The sequence below is a fragment of the Nerophis ophidion genome, linkage group LG03 (assembly GCF_033978795.1).
Source record: "Nerophis ophidion isolate RoL-2023_Sa linkage group LG03, RoL_Noph_v1.0, whole genome shotgun sequence".
Classification (NCBI taxonomy): domain Eukaryota; kingdom Metazoa; phylum Chordata; class Actinopteri; order Syngnathiformes; family Syngnathidae; genus Nerophis; species Nerophis ophidion.
In genome coordinates, this window is record NC_084613.1 from 46,141,182 (window position 1) to 46,158,000 (window position 16,819).

The window sequence follows — 16,819 nt, forward strand, 5'->3', positions numbered from 1 at the left end:
TATCGTTACCTGTTCACACACAACGCTAATTTGTGTGTGTGTGAGTGTGTCTTACATACGCGTGTAGTTATGCACTGAAAGCCAAAAGAGGGCGGGATTTAATACTTATACTGGAAATTAAGCGCTATCTAGGCATCTGCGTAAGGTTTGTACATAATGACAAAATAACTAAAATAAATAAAACATAGATGGCAGGTAAAGTAAACAATATAAGATAATACTATAGAGTGTTAATCTGTAGAGAAACACACAATTGCTAATTAATCAATTGTTGCAATGTCATCCAACTTGCGTGTGTGCTTTTTCAATCAGTGTGCTTTGAGTGGCTGCCTGGAAGAAAGAACCAGTGGGTATGTGGAATTCTGCTTTGGTGGCACAACTGTGTTATGAGGTCAACTCGGGCATTAGTCATGAGGAGGGAATGCATTGTGGCTGTTTTTAAGAAAATGGCAGTTGTCGGCATCCGCGGCGGGCGCATACTGAATGCAGGCCTTAGAAAGTTGACTTGAATTGGCTCCGCTGAACAATGTGAGCAGAATAGTTTGGCTGCACGTGGATTAGAGGTACCTTCAGGGCTCCAGGCCGGGACACAGTGTTTTCATATTTGAACATGTGCGGCTAAAAGTACCGGTATATCTTTTTCATGAAGGTGATGGTATATCAGTAATTAGTGAGAAAGAAAACCACAATCGACGTGGTTTCATGTCATAATTTAGAGCATCTTTAATTACATCATCATCCATTACAATGTCCACAACTAAAATGATCTGGAAATGATTGTACCTAACATTATCACCAAATGCTGTACAGTTAAGTAACTTGTATTATTTCCATATGCACTTTATATCAAGCAAATAGTTACAGCATAATCACAGAATATTGAAGACAAATACAGTGTAAGTGCAGCTTTTTCCACAACACACATCAATGGAAAACAGTGAAAAAACTCAATGCAACCATTTAAGTCAAGGGATTGGTGTGATAATAATAATTGTGAGGAAATTATTTTTGGTGAATAATCCCATTCAATTATGGCAAAATGAGAAGTGCTACTTGGCTGCAACCAGCAGAGGCAATGTTTAATTAGTCTCAAATAGTTTACATTTTAAAATATTAAATGAGTCCTGTTTTTGACAGGTGACACACTTACAGTAGGGTCTACTTTGCTACCTTGCTTCAGCTGGGACGAACTCCAGTTCACCTGAACAGCATAAGCCAGGGTTGTCTAAATTGTACTCTTTTCCACAACAGGCAACTTAAGTCATTAACATGAGAAAACCTAAAAATCTATCAAAAACATAAAAAAAGATAACAAGGAAGTCATTTCCCCATAAATATTAACCAGAAAATGTACAGTACAATGACAACATTTTGAAATATTTTTTTTTTTTGCTCACTATACAGTATAGCTCTTATTTCAAATATTAATGAATAAATGAAATGTGCCTTACTATTTTTTGGTTCCTTTTGTTCGCCCCAGAAAACAGTTTAGTTGGCCAAAGGTGGCTCAGGATATACAGTTGATTTGTCCAGAAACTTCTATCCAAGTCACTGCTCTTGTCTCTTTGGACAAGACACTTCAGGCACCTTAATTCCTGGTGTATGAATGTTTGGTAGTGGTCACAAAGAGGCTGTCGGCACGGATTGGTATACGTCACATATACGTCAGTCTACCGCCACACTACACCAATGTGTGAATCTATAATGAATGAATGATGGGTTTTCGATGTTACCACTTTAGGTTTCTGATAAATATGTGCTATATAAATCTATTGCTGTTATAATTGTCATAAAAACTTGTTGGCTAAGCAGGTGGTGATATAATACATTTGTAGGTCAACCTACAGCTGAGGTCTTAAACCTAATTTACGTCAGGGTTGCTGGGTATAGACACTTTAAAATCATGTTCTAACCGTGTGACGAAATTTGTTAACTACCAGCAGTTAAAGTAGTGACCCTGAACTATAAAACAGTTAAGTTTCCGAGAAGATGGTCAGAAACATACCGCTTGCTTACAGTAAGTTGCTCCTTGTATTGACCGATGTTTGTTTGTTGTTATAATATATTTAACTATTAGCCACACAGGACGTGTGGGTGCAATTACATTAAACTATGACGTTCTGTAGGAGGGCCACAAAATATGGGCCACGAGTTTGAAACCCTTGACGTAAAATATGCCTGCTGTGCTATGCTAACCTTTTTATTGTGAACTGGTGCTTTTCTTTTCAGTGGCGCTAAAATAATCGAATGAGGTCAATGAAGTTATTTATTGTATTATTTGAATAAAAAAAAAAACATAACATGAATCAATGAGACTAGGTGACAACGGATTGTTAATTTTCCTCATGTACTCCAATGCCCACCCTTGGTTGATAATACTAAAAAAGTAGAATTACATCTCTGTAAACATTTGGCACACATGAATTTTCTACTAGTACCGAAGCTGTACTTATTATACAAGTACAAGTAAAAACTATACACAACCAAATAATAATCCTCAACAAGAATATTAACAAGCTACCTACTGTAGTCATCCAACAACAGCTACATTTCACTTCACTAAAAAGCACTACAAGAAATGATTATACTCCAGTGGCTAACTTCCAATGTCACCAAAATCCTAACCCCTTTTTTGTCCACCTTGTTCTACAAATAGGAAGACGTCTTGAACTCATCTGGAACGTCACAGTCCAGTTTACAAATCACCTTATAGATGGCCTTTTTCCACGAGGGGTCGGAATCTTTGGCCGCAGAAATGGCTTTGTAAAATTCATGCAAAGTAATCTCAGCGACCTCCAGGAACTTGTCCGGAACCTGGAAAAGAAGATAAGTAGAATGACTGAGTAAAGACGGCCATGTTAAAAACATATATTATCTTAAAATAGGACTTTGTTAGACTGTACCTCCAAAAATGTGCAGCAAGACTACATGTACTGTTAGCATTCACAGCACGTTTGCATCAATCTACCTGATGAAAAGGACAACCTGCTTTGTTTTCATCACACACGCACACACACTGACACATGCACGCACACACGCACGCACGCACGCACGCACGCACGCACGCACGCACGCACGCACACACACACACACACACACACACACACACACACACACACACACACGCAGTTCTGCAGATGCAGTGCATCTATTGTTCACTTCAAAACAGAAGCTTCTTTAATTGGCTTGACTTGCTGGAATTTGGAACAGAAGGGTAAATATCAAGTTATTCACTTAATAATAATCCTTCAGGGGTTTAACTGATGGTCAATAATTATTTTATTTGTGTGCAATTAATGGTTAATTAATCACATTTTGAAGTTTAAAAAAATGGTTAAAATAGCGTGCAGTAGCTGCCTGTGAACAGCAGAGGCGCTGTTGATTTACATTCGTTTGGGAAAAGTGGTAGAAAATGATGGATGGATGGATGGATGTAGCCAAAAACTTAAGAACATATTTGCTTTGGAATTAGGTTTTTTTCTTCCTATTTATTTCTAATGTTAAACTCTGATAAATAGGGTGCTCAAAACAATCAATTCACATCCAAATCGCATTTTTTATTTATTCCAAATCTAAATCGATTCATATTTTTTTGGGAATCGATTTTAAAAAATGGGGGGGTTTTTGTTAGAACTTTTTTTTTTTTAAGAATCGATTTTTGGATTAAAAATATTAAACAACTATATTAATATTAATATTATCATTGATACTGTTGCCTTTATTAATTCCTTTTATAGTATTGTATTTAATAAGCATTGTATTTGTATGTCTTTTTAGTTGCTTTGTAAATTTCTATCCTAACTCCTAAATATCTGCTCGTTAGAGTTACCATATCTGAGTTATTGTGTAGAAATATGCCCTGCGATGAGGTTGCGACTTGTCCAGGGTGTACCTCGCTTTCCGCCCGACTGCAGCTGAGATATGCTCCAGCAACCCCGATAGGGACAAGCAGTAGAAAATGGATTGATGGGTGGGGAAATAACTACAAAAGTAAGCTTCAGTCACTAACGGTGTTGCAAAAAAGATCAGTTAGAATGATACATAATGTTGGTCATAGAGAACGCTCAAACTCTTTATTGAATCAAAAATATTGAAATTCCAAGATATTGGGAATTTGCAAACAGCTAAAATTATAACCTGCTACCCAAGAATGTACAATAATTATTCTTAACAAAGGAAAATAAAAATAAAACTCAGACAAAGTGTTAATTTTAAACATTTAGTATTTCCATCCATCCATCCATTTCTACCGCTTGTCCCTTTCAGTATGTGGAATTAAATTGTGAGATGGAATAAATAAATAAATCAAACAAAGTACTAATATGATCCATTTTAAGACTCTGTTCAAACTCAAAGTGTTTACAAAGTACAAAGAAGAAAAATCATGATAAATGTTACGAACTTATTGATAATCTTATCTATGTCAACATTTGAAATACAATTTACTTTACTGATGATTATTTGTTTTTAATGTTATTATTTATGGAGTATATTGTTAATAAATTGAGAAGAGGAAGTGAAAAAAATTGTTAGCAATTGCCATATAATTGAAAAGGGGTAGAATTAAATAAGCTCGGCTCATTCCCACTCCTTTTCAAACATGTCGAAAAGAAAAATGGGAAATTGTGATCATGTTGTATCATATTGTAATTTAAGTTAAAGTACCAATGATTGTCACACACATACTAATACTATACACATTCGAAATAAACTCAAAACCAAACCAAACCAAGTCTCCTAAAAATGGAATTAAGTTGGAGTTGGGGTTGCTTACTTTTCTTTTATCAGACTGATTAACATTATGTGACTGTTGAAAAGGCCAACCTTCAGCATATAAATCGTAAATCAGCAGCCAAGAGTAGCTTCTGTAAGCTGCAGCCTATTTTGAAAAGATGTTATCATAATTTATATACCAAATATATTACGAAAATCCTGTTGAATCGAGAATCGATTCAACAGAAAGAGCGAGGTACCCACAGATATCCACGCCTGCTAAAAAAAACTTTGGAAACAAGATAATTCTTCAAATTAAAAAAAATGTATATATATTAAAAAATATCTGTGCCATCTAAAATTATCAATAAAATTATAGTGTTGAAATTCATATTCAATTAATTGTTAATTTTCCTCATAGTCAATTTGAGAAATAGAATAGAATATATTTATATTTTATATATATATTTTTTTCATATTCTTTTTAAAATGTGTAACATAATTATTTATTATTAATGTATTATTAACAAAAACGTCACATTAAATACAGGTGATCAGGGGTTAGCTTCCAAAACCACCAGTGAATGGAGAAAAACAAATAATTAGTGTAAAAGCCCTAAAAATGCCTACTTTAATAGAGAAACCATGCATCTCACTGTAATCAATTAAATATATATGATATCTGTTTTACATATTAAGAAAAAACTAAAGGCATGAAGTATAAAAAATTTACAGTTTACACAACATGACTGTTGAGAATTTTGACAGAATTGACTTGTGAGACAAGCACCCTCTGGTGAATTATTGGCTGTGGCACTTCTTTCCTCTGCAGAAAGGGTCATCAAACCACTTTTTATTCAATAAGTAAAAAAAAAAACTATTTACAATTCAAAGACGAGAAACCACAAATAGACTGATGTGACTCAATAATAAAAGATGTTGGTTGGAAAATAACTTGGATAATTTAAAGCAGAACTGAGCAAATTAAGGTCCGGGGGCCACATGCGGCCCATTAAGCTTTTCAATCTGGCCCGACAGTCATTCCCAAATATCCATCCATCCATCCATTTCTACCGCATGTCCCTTTTGGGTCGCGGGGTGGGGGTGGGGTGGGGATCGGGGTATCTGGAGCCTATCTCAGCTGCATTCGGGCGGTAGGCAGGGTACAATTTTTTTTAATTCTTTAAGATTGAAACTGTACCTGCCATTATGATGTGCAACAATGTTTTCAAATTACCGTAAGTCTTGAACTATACAAAGTATTTCAATTGTTGGAATCTGTGCTTTTGCATGATATAGTAGTTACTATGGTAATCTATGTCGCAGCAGCTCAGATGAGGCTCCAAGCAGTGTAGGTGGAGTGCGTTTCCACAGAGTGTTTCCAGAGCAGCCAGCCTGAAGGGTGTCAGGGACACACGCGGAAGGAGATTTTTACAACAAAGTTCTAAAGCTTAGTGATACATCAGATTCTAGGTGGGGGTTTTTTTACCCTTCACATTCATATTTCACTGTGTTTGTTGCATTTTTGTTGCGTTTCGCTCGTTTGATTGTAAAATGTGTCGATCGAGAGCGGGTGTGACGTTCATATGTTGTCAATATTCAGTGTTTTATACTTCATAGTTAATATTGTAAATCCCGCATTCTTTATTTTCATGGACATTCTGGGTGTCTCATTCAGTACAAAAGTTTAAATTCCAATTTTTAGGTGGTCTGTCACAACGTTTTTAGCATTCAATCAGACATTATTGTGAGGTTTTGTATTAGTGTTGTTAAAAATAGATATACCGGCCCCAAGATACATTTTTTCTCTAAATTTGGCCCTTGAGTCAAAATGATTGCCAAGGTCTGATGTAAAGGGTAACCTGTCCCCTAGGAACATCTAAATATTTTGCTTAAAACATATTTGGTTTGTGTATATTCATACTGAAGGTATTGTAACACAAATCTTTCATAAGATATATTAAACAACACGTGACACATATTTTGTGCAAGCTTTAAGACTATAGCTCATGCACACAAAGTGCAGTCGCAAAGGATGCTGGGAGGAAACACCCTTGTTTACCAACCACTGACCAGTTGGCACAACAGTTGTTGGTAAACAATTGTTTTCTTTGCTGACACAATTTAGCACTGGGAAAGGAATGTCTTAGTCCCAAGGTAAAGAAAACGCTCGCATCCCTTTCCCACCGATTGGCCTTCTGCCTCCGAATCCACAGCGTCTTTCTCAGCATTCCGCATCAGTAGCAATCTGGGCCTCGCTCAGGCGTATGGGTCCTCTAATCCGGAGTTGTTTTAGCGGGATTTTGCGGCTTCCTCTTCCCACAGTTTGCTAAAGCATCACTCTGGAGTTTGGATAATCGCAGTGAAGGCTGGCGAGCCACAGGTGCAATGTGACCCGCGGGTCAGCAGGGAGGAGCAAACGCGAGGAGAACATGCAGGAGTTTTTAAATCAGCAAGGTGCTGTTAGACATGTGAAAATGAAGTGGCACTTACATGAAAGTCGTTGGCCTTGTTGTAGTGCATGTTGAGCGCACGGAACAGCTCGGAGTCTCGGCTGACTGTGATGTCTTTGGCCTCGGTAATGCCGTCTACAATGGCTTGGCGGGCAAACTTCTCCATCTGGATGTAGTAGAACTCCCTGAAGTTACTGAACCACTTGATCAGCTGAGATGTGATGCAGCGGTTGAACTGGAAAGTAGAAAAGATGACGTTTGAATGAAATGACAGTAAATTGTGGTTTCTTGAGGCAACAAACTTCAATCCTGACATCTCGCCTTCTGTTTACAAATGTAAAGGAGAATGAAAATTGTTTTTTTAGGGATAAATTGGTAATTCCTATCTGAGACTTCAATTAAAGCCCACCAAATTAAAATGATTAAGCTCTGTGCTTTTAAATCAAATACATTTAATGGACTCTGTGGCAGATTTGGCATTATTAAAGGCTGTTGCAATAATTGACTCTGAAAACTTGCCTTAGGTACCTGTGGGGCAAAATTCCAGCTAATCTTCTGTCACCCTCCCAGATGCTATTTGCAGTGATCTTTTCCAACCCGTAAAAAAAAATCTGCTGGGCCTGTGTATTTCTAAACTTCAATCTTGACATCAGTGGTGTTATTCTATCTTGTCATCCAGAAAGATGGGTGAAAGGAAAAAAAGGCCTGAGGGCTGGGCAGGCATCAAAGACGCTTCTCCTTCCACTGGTGTGAGAACGCAGCGTGGTAAGGACACAAGGAAGCTTCCCTCATGTTGACTCGGGCTGATAGGATGGAATCAGACACTCGGATTAGGCGCTCTTTTGTTCCGTGCCACTTCCCACCACCAGATTGTGTGCAAGGAGGAGACGTTCGTAGGCCGCCGCCGCCACAGCTAACTCCCCCTAGCCACCTGACCCGGAGGTCAGTTTAGGAAAACTGCGGGCCACCGTTTTGAAGAACTTTTGGAATGAAGACTAGAACTGAGTTAAGAGTCATGGCTTAACACAAGACCACAAGAGGCCAACAGGATGTTGTGTTTAGAGCCGGCAAGTTTCTAATACCAACTCTCTTGTTGACACTCAATAGCAATGCCTTGCCTAGAGAGTCCTTTGTCACTCCATTTGCTGACTCGAGAGGCTTTTTTCAAACAGAGAATAGCTCTGTATCTCCCTCTGCCCCAGGACACACTAGCAGCTCACTGCCTTTGTTATTTAAACCCTCTGCGTTTTTGTTTCTCTCCTCCGACACACTGCTGCTCTTTCTGTCGCAAACACACACTGACAAGTTGATACCGGGGCAGGTTAGACGCAGTAGACACGCTTCAAAAGTTTGTTACATTTCGCTATTAACATATTACCTTGACATCAGGGAAGAATGTCTTCAGGACATTGGAGCTGGGGTAGCGGGTGTAGAAGAACATCAATTTGGCCTTCTTCAGGTGACTCGGGGTGAGGCCCTCCTGGATGTTCAGCATCACGTTAAGGCACACAAAATAATCTGTGGTGCAAAATGATAGTGGAGCAAAGTATTGTGTTGCATCAATCTTCAGCTAAATTCAATTTGGCTGAGGACTAGCTCGGCGTTAAGCATGCAGTCAATAATGACCCTAACATGTGCTTATTGGCAAAACAGAATTACGAATTTGATTAGGGATTTTTAATTAGCAAGTAAAGCACTTCATGGCTGGCTGTTAAGACGAAAGAGGGGCTAATTTAAAGACAACATATGTCGCGCGGGCTCTCGCTTTCGAGGAAGAAAGATGAAGTTCGAGGTACTTCAAATTGACCTTGTTGCTAAAAGATTTTGATATAAAAAATTGTGCTGTCAAATGATTTCCCTAATCAGATTATTCATACTTTTATATTTGTATTAATCATGATTAATCACCGGTAATACCCGCTTGTATAATTTGAATTAATTTAAAAAAAGAGCCCAATACTTGAACACAAATGCACTTTTGTTGTCAGAATTACACACAAAAACTTTTTAAAATCTTTACCTGCATGCATGTAAATGATCCACTCAGAAAAGGTTTTATCTAAAGTCAAGTCAGGGTGTATTTTGGCGTGAAATTTGTCCTGATCACTGACCGTACAACAACTCTTAACACCTTTCAGAAAATCGGACACAGTTAAGGAAAAGAAACGTGTACGGCCAAAATAAATCTGTATATATAAACTTGAGTTAACTTTTGATAGTCGTAATATATGTATAAGGTACAGGACATTTTTAATGAATGAAGTTGCCACTCTAATTTTCTCGCCTGTGGCAACGATGAACATTTCCTCTATAGTCCATCACACTGCCGCAGGTCGAAAAATGTCTTCATCAGGCCACAACATAATACATTTATTAGGAAGGTCTCGCTTTGAAACAAGGATGTGGGAATGAAAGCTTAATGAGCTATTGTTCAAAGAGAAGCAGAGAAGCTTTAAAGCTGAAATACATTACCGTACATATTTCTTGCCAAAATATATTTAAAAGCTGATTTTCTCCATGAGGTGTATAATAAATGTAATCACACTGATATGGACATCAAAAAGTTGTCCTAAGTAATTGAACAACTAGCTCAACATTGGTTTTCTTTCTGTGTTCACATGAGTCAAAGTGTTGTCATCTTGTACTTCATGTTCAATTGTGCGCATTCTGACAAAGGGAACCAACAACACATGCTCAAGACAAGAGCTCAAGTGTTATGGTTGGGAGGCACTTGTGATTTCCACCAGCACTCAGATGTGACCTTTTAGATGCACCCCCATCACTGTGATGATGGAGAAATAGATCCTGCACCTTTTCAAGTATGGAAAAAAAAAAGATGCTTCCTGAAACAGAACACGATGCTTTCTATGCCTTTGAAAAATCGGCTTTTGTTCCTGGCCAATTCTTATCAAAGCTTTGTATTCCTTTTTATTTGTCTTTTTCCAGACTTAAAGTCATTACTCTGCTCAGATTAAAGAAGACGCCATAATTTTCGATGGGGGAAGAGGGGCAGATCAAAGAAATACATTCTCCTTGAAGTTACTAGTGCTGCCCATTCTGTTACAGACCTCTGCCCGTCAAAGCTCAAGTACAGTGTGTCCAAAAGAAAAAGCTGTGAGTCAATACAAGTGCAATATAGAGTGGTGTTTGTATTGTTTATCTGGATAGACTGCAGTTAAATTGTACTTACTGTACATGAATGCTGAGAGATATTCATGTTAATGCAATGTTTGTATCATATTAATTGCAGTACCTTTAGCTGAGGACTTTATACATGCATCAGTCTTTAGGTTATGTTCTCTACATTTACCCAACCACATGAATTGACAGTTCTGTACAAAAGCTCGCCAGAGACATGGCTCCTAGATGGGAGAAGCTGAAAAAGTAGGAGCCGCATCATAGCTAATCAGATTCAAACCCAATCAAAAAACAATGTGGACCTTCTCCCATGCCAAATAATTGAACAACCACAACACTATAATGCGCTGTAAATGCAATGTGTGGAAAATGATGCTGTGGCATCACCAGAAAGCACCTGATCAGGGTCCATCTTGCTCTTACGCCCCTCTAGTACAGGCTGACCCAGGAATGAGAGTCAAATGATACTCAAAGTTTACTCGAAAATGCCTTTGAATTTAAAGTATGCCTTATCTGCATGGATATAACGTTGTTAAATTACATAATATTATCTATGATCAAAGACACACGTTTGCGGGCTTCTCAGAGGTTACTTAACATGTGTTATGTGCCTAAAATAGTCTCTTTTGGTAAGTTTCAATGCGTGCAAAAATAATCTTAAAATATCTGAATTTATGGAAATAATGTCTCTCTGTAGTAAAAAAAAAATAATAGCTCTCTTTTCAAGTCTTACTGGACAACAACTTAAACGTATTTATGTAAACAAGGATCATTTCATCACAAAAATATGTGAAAACAAAATACGTACTGAAAAAATAGAATGTTTGGTCACCCTACTGTTGTGGGAATATCATTTAGCAACTAAGAATTGGCTCTCAATGTTTCAATTATTTTGTGGAATTGGTTCTTGATAAAAGTGCATGTTGACGCAATTGAGTCTTCAAGGTGAGTTACACTACATAAGGGCTGATGATTTCTTCTCAACATATTTGATGTCGGAAGATGATCAATATAACATCAGGAAGTTAAATAACATCCATAGCATTATTCTGTTCAACCTAGTAGTAACATAGAAACCGCAGTTCAGAACACTCAGAGACAGTCTACCAAACCCATCAAAAATACTTATGATGAATTGAGGACTTATTTTGAAAAGTTTTCTTATTGACTGTTCTTGCATCATTTTGTTCCTTTGAATTTTTTTTGCAATCATCTTGCAGCATTCACACACATTTTCGTATGCCCCTCTCTTTCTAATTTTAAAAACTGCTCAATTAATTTATGCCAGCTATCTGGATCTTTTTACTTTCTAAGTTTGGATGCAGCCTGCATGGCTTGAAAAGTGAAAAACAGTGGTTGATTTGTGAAAGGATATGTTGAGAGACATGTAGGAGTGTCTGTCAGCCATACTCTGCAGATCGCCACACTCCAGTTTCACATGAGGAAGGCATAGATTGTCAACAGTCACTGCACCCAGGCCAGAGGGACAAGCGTGGTGGCTGAGGTGGGCTGGTGTTACCTTGGCTCTCAATGCGATGGTGTCCCACGGTAGGTCCACAGGGTCTGGAGAGGATCTGTCCATTGAATGGGGCATGCAGTGGAGACCCGCGTAGTTAGAATGTGGCCCATACTTGAGAAGGTGCTCCAGAATCTGACTATCATGCAGAGGGGTGCTATAGTTGAACTGGAATGGCGTCTGGTGCACAGGATAGGGCCTCTTCACTGTTGGGGTTACTGAGCTCAGAGGCGACGCAACAGGTTTGCGAATAACCAGTGACAGGGCCTCGGTCTGGTCTTGGTGCATTTCAGAGTTTTCGTAATACTCTAAAGAGTGGGGCTTGACTGCACATTCTTCAGTTTGTAGCTGCTCATGTGTGGAGCTGTCTGATTGGTTCTTTCTGCCAGTACCTGAGCTGATCTGCATATCTGGCGACGGGCACATTCGCTGTTGAGCGGACAGATCCGGCCCTGATGAGGACACCTTTGTAAACACCCTGTCCACGCACTCATTCACAGCTTTAGAGAGCTCTTGCTTCAAGATTTCCTGAAGGTTCTGATTCTCCCTATGGTGTGCAAAGTGACCAACTACTTTGATTCTGTCATCACACTCGATTGCTACACCTGCCCTTTCCCTGTTGTCATGATCAGCTTCCTCCCGGTTATACACTTGAAGGAATTTTTCCTGGAGTTGACGTAGAAGTCTTTGCATGCTGTGGAGTTGCTCTTTTAGTTTGTGGCACTCCTCCTCTTTGTTGTTCGTATCATCGTGGTCACTTTTAGGTTTTCTACTTGCCGGCCCTCCAATGCTGTGTTCCTGATGCTGAGGGAGCCTTTGTTTACGTTTGTTCTCCCGATATGCCTCTCTGGTGTCCCGGCCATCATTTTCGAGCCTCTCATTGTCCCCATGCGGTCTGTTGCTGGGAGAACCAGCCATCACCCTGATGATATTCTCCACCCTGGCTCTCTTTGCTTGCAGGTGGTCTGACATAGGATGTTCTCCATCTGGGCTGCACCTGGTAGAAATGTGGCCATTTAGGGAGGATCCTTCTGCTGTGCTATCCTTTGAAGACACACTACTATGGTCCTCCTGTCCAGAGTCAGTAGCAGTAGAGTTTGAAAGGTAGAAATGGCTTTCATCTAGTACCCTTTTGCTGTGGATGGTTTTACGGAGAAGTTGGGATATGATGGATCCGTTGGAGTAGGAAGCAAGCGGTTCATCGTAGATGTTTCTGCGTAAGCAGGGCAGCGTGACATTGTGTTTGTCATCCTCGAGGCAACCTTCAGTGGAGTTGTGACCGCTCTCGTCAGAAGAGCTTAGATTCATGTTCACAAAATTCTCAATCTGGAAATAAATACACACAAAAATAGTAAAGTAAAGTAAATAATACTGAAAAAGTTACAATTTGTAAAAAATTAAATTGAAAAAGCCACTGATGGATATATTTTATATTTCTATTTATATTAAAGAGGATAGTCAAATCTTGTTTTTGTCTCAAGACCAGTAATCTTAATCAAAGAGTTGAAAAAATATCGTCCTTTCATCTCATAGTGATAACAAAGGAAAAAAGCAACATTTTGATTTCAAATTCAAAATGTTAGGATATTATTTTAAAAAAACAATCTCGCCCTCTCACTTTCTCCATCAGTGCGCATTGGGGTTCACAAAATGAACCATGCGTGTTACTCAATAAGTGCATTATTGTTGATAAAATACAACTGGAATAAATAGGATTTAAAAAACACATTTAGGACATAAGTGTATGGCAGTCAATATAATAATTAATTTTGCTTAATTTTAAATCATAACTTGATTACATTGTTTATCAAAAAAAAATTCAAATGATATACTAATTATTACTATATAATATACTCATCATAATAACACATAAATAAGTACAATAATCATCATATAAATTGCTTGTAATTACGTACTTAGATTAAGGCTTGTAGACAAAAAGTCAATAAAACTCTTCCCACCCAAAATTGAGTTACATACATACATACATTGAGAGAATATATTACTGTTTCACTTACATCAACTATTATGTCATTTAAAATAATAAATGCACTGTCATGTTTTAACACTGACAGTGTATAAATTCAATAAACATGTAATATTAAAATACAATTCAATTTTTTTTAAAAGCACACACCAGAGAAAAAGTATTCTGCAGCCAATATAAGAGGGATTAAAAACGCATTTAGAAAATCGGAAATTGTATGTACTCAAAATGCATCTAACAAAAGAATGTTCCTAGAATATTTGTTCTACAAAATACAGCAGAATAGACCCTGCACACAAAAATTAAGCCAAGAAGTGGTAGAATTTGGCTTTAGAAAGAAAAAGTGAGAAAAGTTACATGGCCCTTCTTACCTGTTGCTGGGCTGACAGCCTTACGAATAACGTGGTCGTGGTGTGTGAGCAGTGCACGAGAGCGTTGAAGTGGGCTCAGGGGGCGTGGTCACGTGGTGAACGCATCACTCTGAGGACAAGTGGAGTGACAGTTCATGCTTACAATTCTTACATCTTCCAGGTTGAAAGCCCAACAATAACCATGTAAAACATTTGGATATGTGCAAAGAAAATCCATAGCTTAATTACACCAGACTTAAGTTTTTTTTTTTTTTTTTGCACAATTTATTGTTATAATCGCAAAACAAATTAATACAATTAAACTTTCTTTTTTCTTTTCTTTTAGTTGTTTTTATTTTAAATTTTTATTTATTATATTATTTTTTACTTTTATAAACCTTTATTTATATTATGCAACGTTAGAGTGACCGCCCTGAGATGGGTAGGTTGGGAGTTCAAATCCCGGCCGAGTCATACCAAAGACTAAAATGGGACCATTTACCTCCTTGCTTGGCACTCAGCATCAAAAGTTAGAATTGGGGGTTAAATCACCAAAAAAGATCCCCAGGCGCGCACCGCTGCTGCCCACTGCTCCTTTCATCTCCCAGGGGGGGATCAAGGGTGATGGGTCAAATGCAGAGAATAATTTTGCCAGACCAAGACTGTGTGTGACAATCATTGGTACTTTAACTTTTTAACTTTAACTTTACATCCATCCATTACATTTACATATAATCAAGAAATAATTAACAAAACAAGTACAGAAACCGAACAAAACAGCGCCAGGGGGTTGGACACTCAATAAAGTAACTAAAATAGAAAGCAAATTTAATATATGTAGGAAAGTGTAAAGCCACAGGCTCACACAAGTTCTGTAAATAATCCAAATTTGGAACACAGCATCATCGTTTCAGAGGTAGAGATTGTTTTAAAGTAGAATTCTTAATTCTTTTTTAAAGGCACAAAAACAGGTCCGGTATTGAGAAACTTACACTTATTAATATAAAACTTAGCCAATGAGTTTGCAAATATAAAATTCATTTTCAAAGGTTTTTTCGTACAGTGTAAATCCAAATAGCATATAAGCACACATTTGTCATGAATATTGTCCAGGAGGAAACGACAGATGCCCTGCCATAGTGATCGAGTGCTTTCACTACAATTAGACTCATAAAGTAGACCAGGGGTCACCAACGCGGTGCCTGCGGGCACCAGGTAGCCCGTAAGGACCAAATGAGTAGCCTGCTGGCCTGTTCTAAAAATAGCAGCACTTACTAGCAAGCTGGTCTCGCTTTGCTCGGCATTTTTACTTTTCAGAGAGACAAAATTCAAATAGAATTTGAAAACCCAAGAAAATATTTTAAAGACTAGGTCTTCACTTGTTTAAATAAATTCATACATTTTTTTTACTTTGCTTCTCATAACTTTCAGAAAGACAATTTTAGAGAAAAAAATACAACCTTAAAAATGATTTTAGGATTTTTAAACACATACACCTTCTTACCTTTTAAATTCCTTCCTCTTCTTTCCTGACAATTTAAATCAATGTTCAAGTAAATGTATTTTTTTTATTGCAAAGAATAATAAATTAATATTAATTTAATTCCTCATTTTAGCTTCTGTTTTTTCGATGAATAATATTTGTGAAATATTTTTTAAAACTTATTAAGATTAAAATCCCAAAAAATAATTCTGGCAAATCTAGAAAATCTTCGGAATCAAATTTAAATCTTATTTGAAAGTCTTTTGAATTTATTTTAAAATTTTCGTTCTGGAAAATCAAGAAGAAATAATGATTTGTCTTTGTTAGAAATATAGATTGGTCCAATTTGTTATATATTCGAACAAAATGCAGATTGGATTTTAACCTATTTAAAACATGTCATCAAAATTCTAAACTTAATCTTAATCAAGAAAAATTACTAATGATGTTCCATAATTTTTTCTTTTTTCAAAAAGATTCGAATTATCTAATTATCTAATCTTTCAAAATTTAATTTTCATTTATTCCTGTTTTCTCCTCTTTTAAACCGTTCAATTAAGTGTTTTTTTCATCATTTATTCTCTAGAAAAAAACCTTCCGTAAAAGGAAAAAAACATGTACGACGTGATGACAGACAGAAATACCCTTATATATATATATATATATATATATATATATATATATATATATATATATATATATATATATATATATATATATATATATATATATATATATATATAATACCCTTATATATATATATATATATATATATATATATATATATACATATATATATATATATATATATATATATATATATATATATATATATATATAAAAGAGTATTTCTGTCTGTCATTACGTCGTATAATAATATATATATCCATCCATCCATTTTCTACCGCTTATTCCCTTTTGGGGTCGCGGGGGGCGCTGGCGCCTATCTCAGTTACAATCGGGCGGAAGGCGGGGTACAGCCTGGACAAGTCGCCACCTCATCGCAGGGCCAACACAGATAGACAGACAACATTCACACTCACATTCACACACTAGGGCCAATTTAGTGTTGCCAATCAACCTATCCCCAGGTGCATGTCTTTGGAAGTGGGAGGAAGCCGGAGTACCCGGAGGGAACCCACGCATTCACGGGGAGAACATGCAAACTCCACACAGAAA

The 16,819-nt window shown here is 37.2% G+C and overlaps 1 protein-coding gene across 1 annotated transcript; it reads right to left on the reverse strand.

The window, feature by feature from the left end:
- Window positions 1-712: 712 nt before the first annotated feature.
- On the reverse strand, window positions 713-14,236 carry prox2 (prospero homeobox 2). Its single transcript, XM_061893725.1, has 5 exons — window positions 14,179-14,236; window positions 11,680-13,146; window positions 8,545-8,652; window positions 7,207-7,401; window positions 713-2,814 (listed from the first exon to the last, which is right to left on the reverse strand). The coding sequence occupies exons 2-5, from the start codon at window positions 13,126-13,128 to the stop codon at window positions 2,647-2,649; spliced, it is 1,920 nt and encodes a 639-aa protein (XP_061749709.1). The 5' UTR covers window positions 13,129-13,146; window positions 14,179-14,236; the 3' UTR covers window positions 713-2,646.
- Between the last annotated feature and the right edge of the window lie 2,583 nt (window positions 14,237-16,819).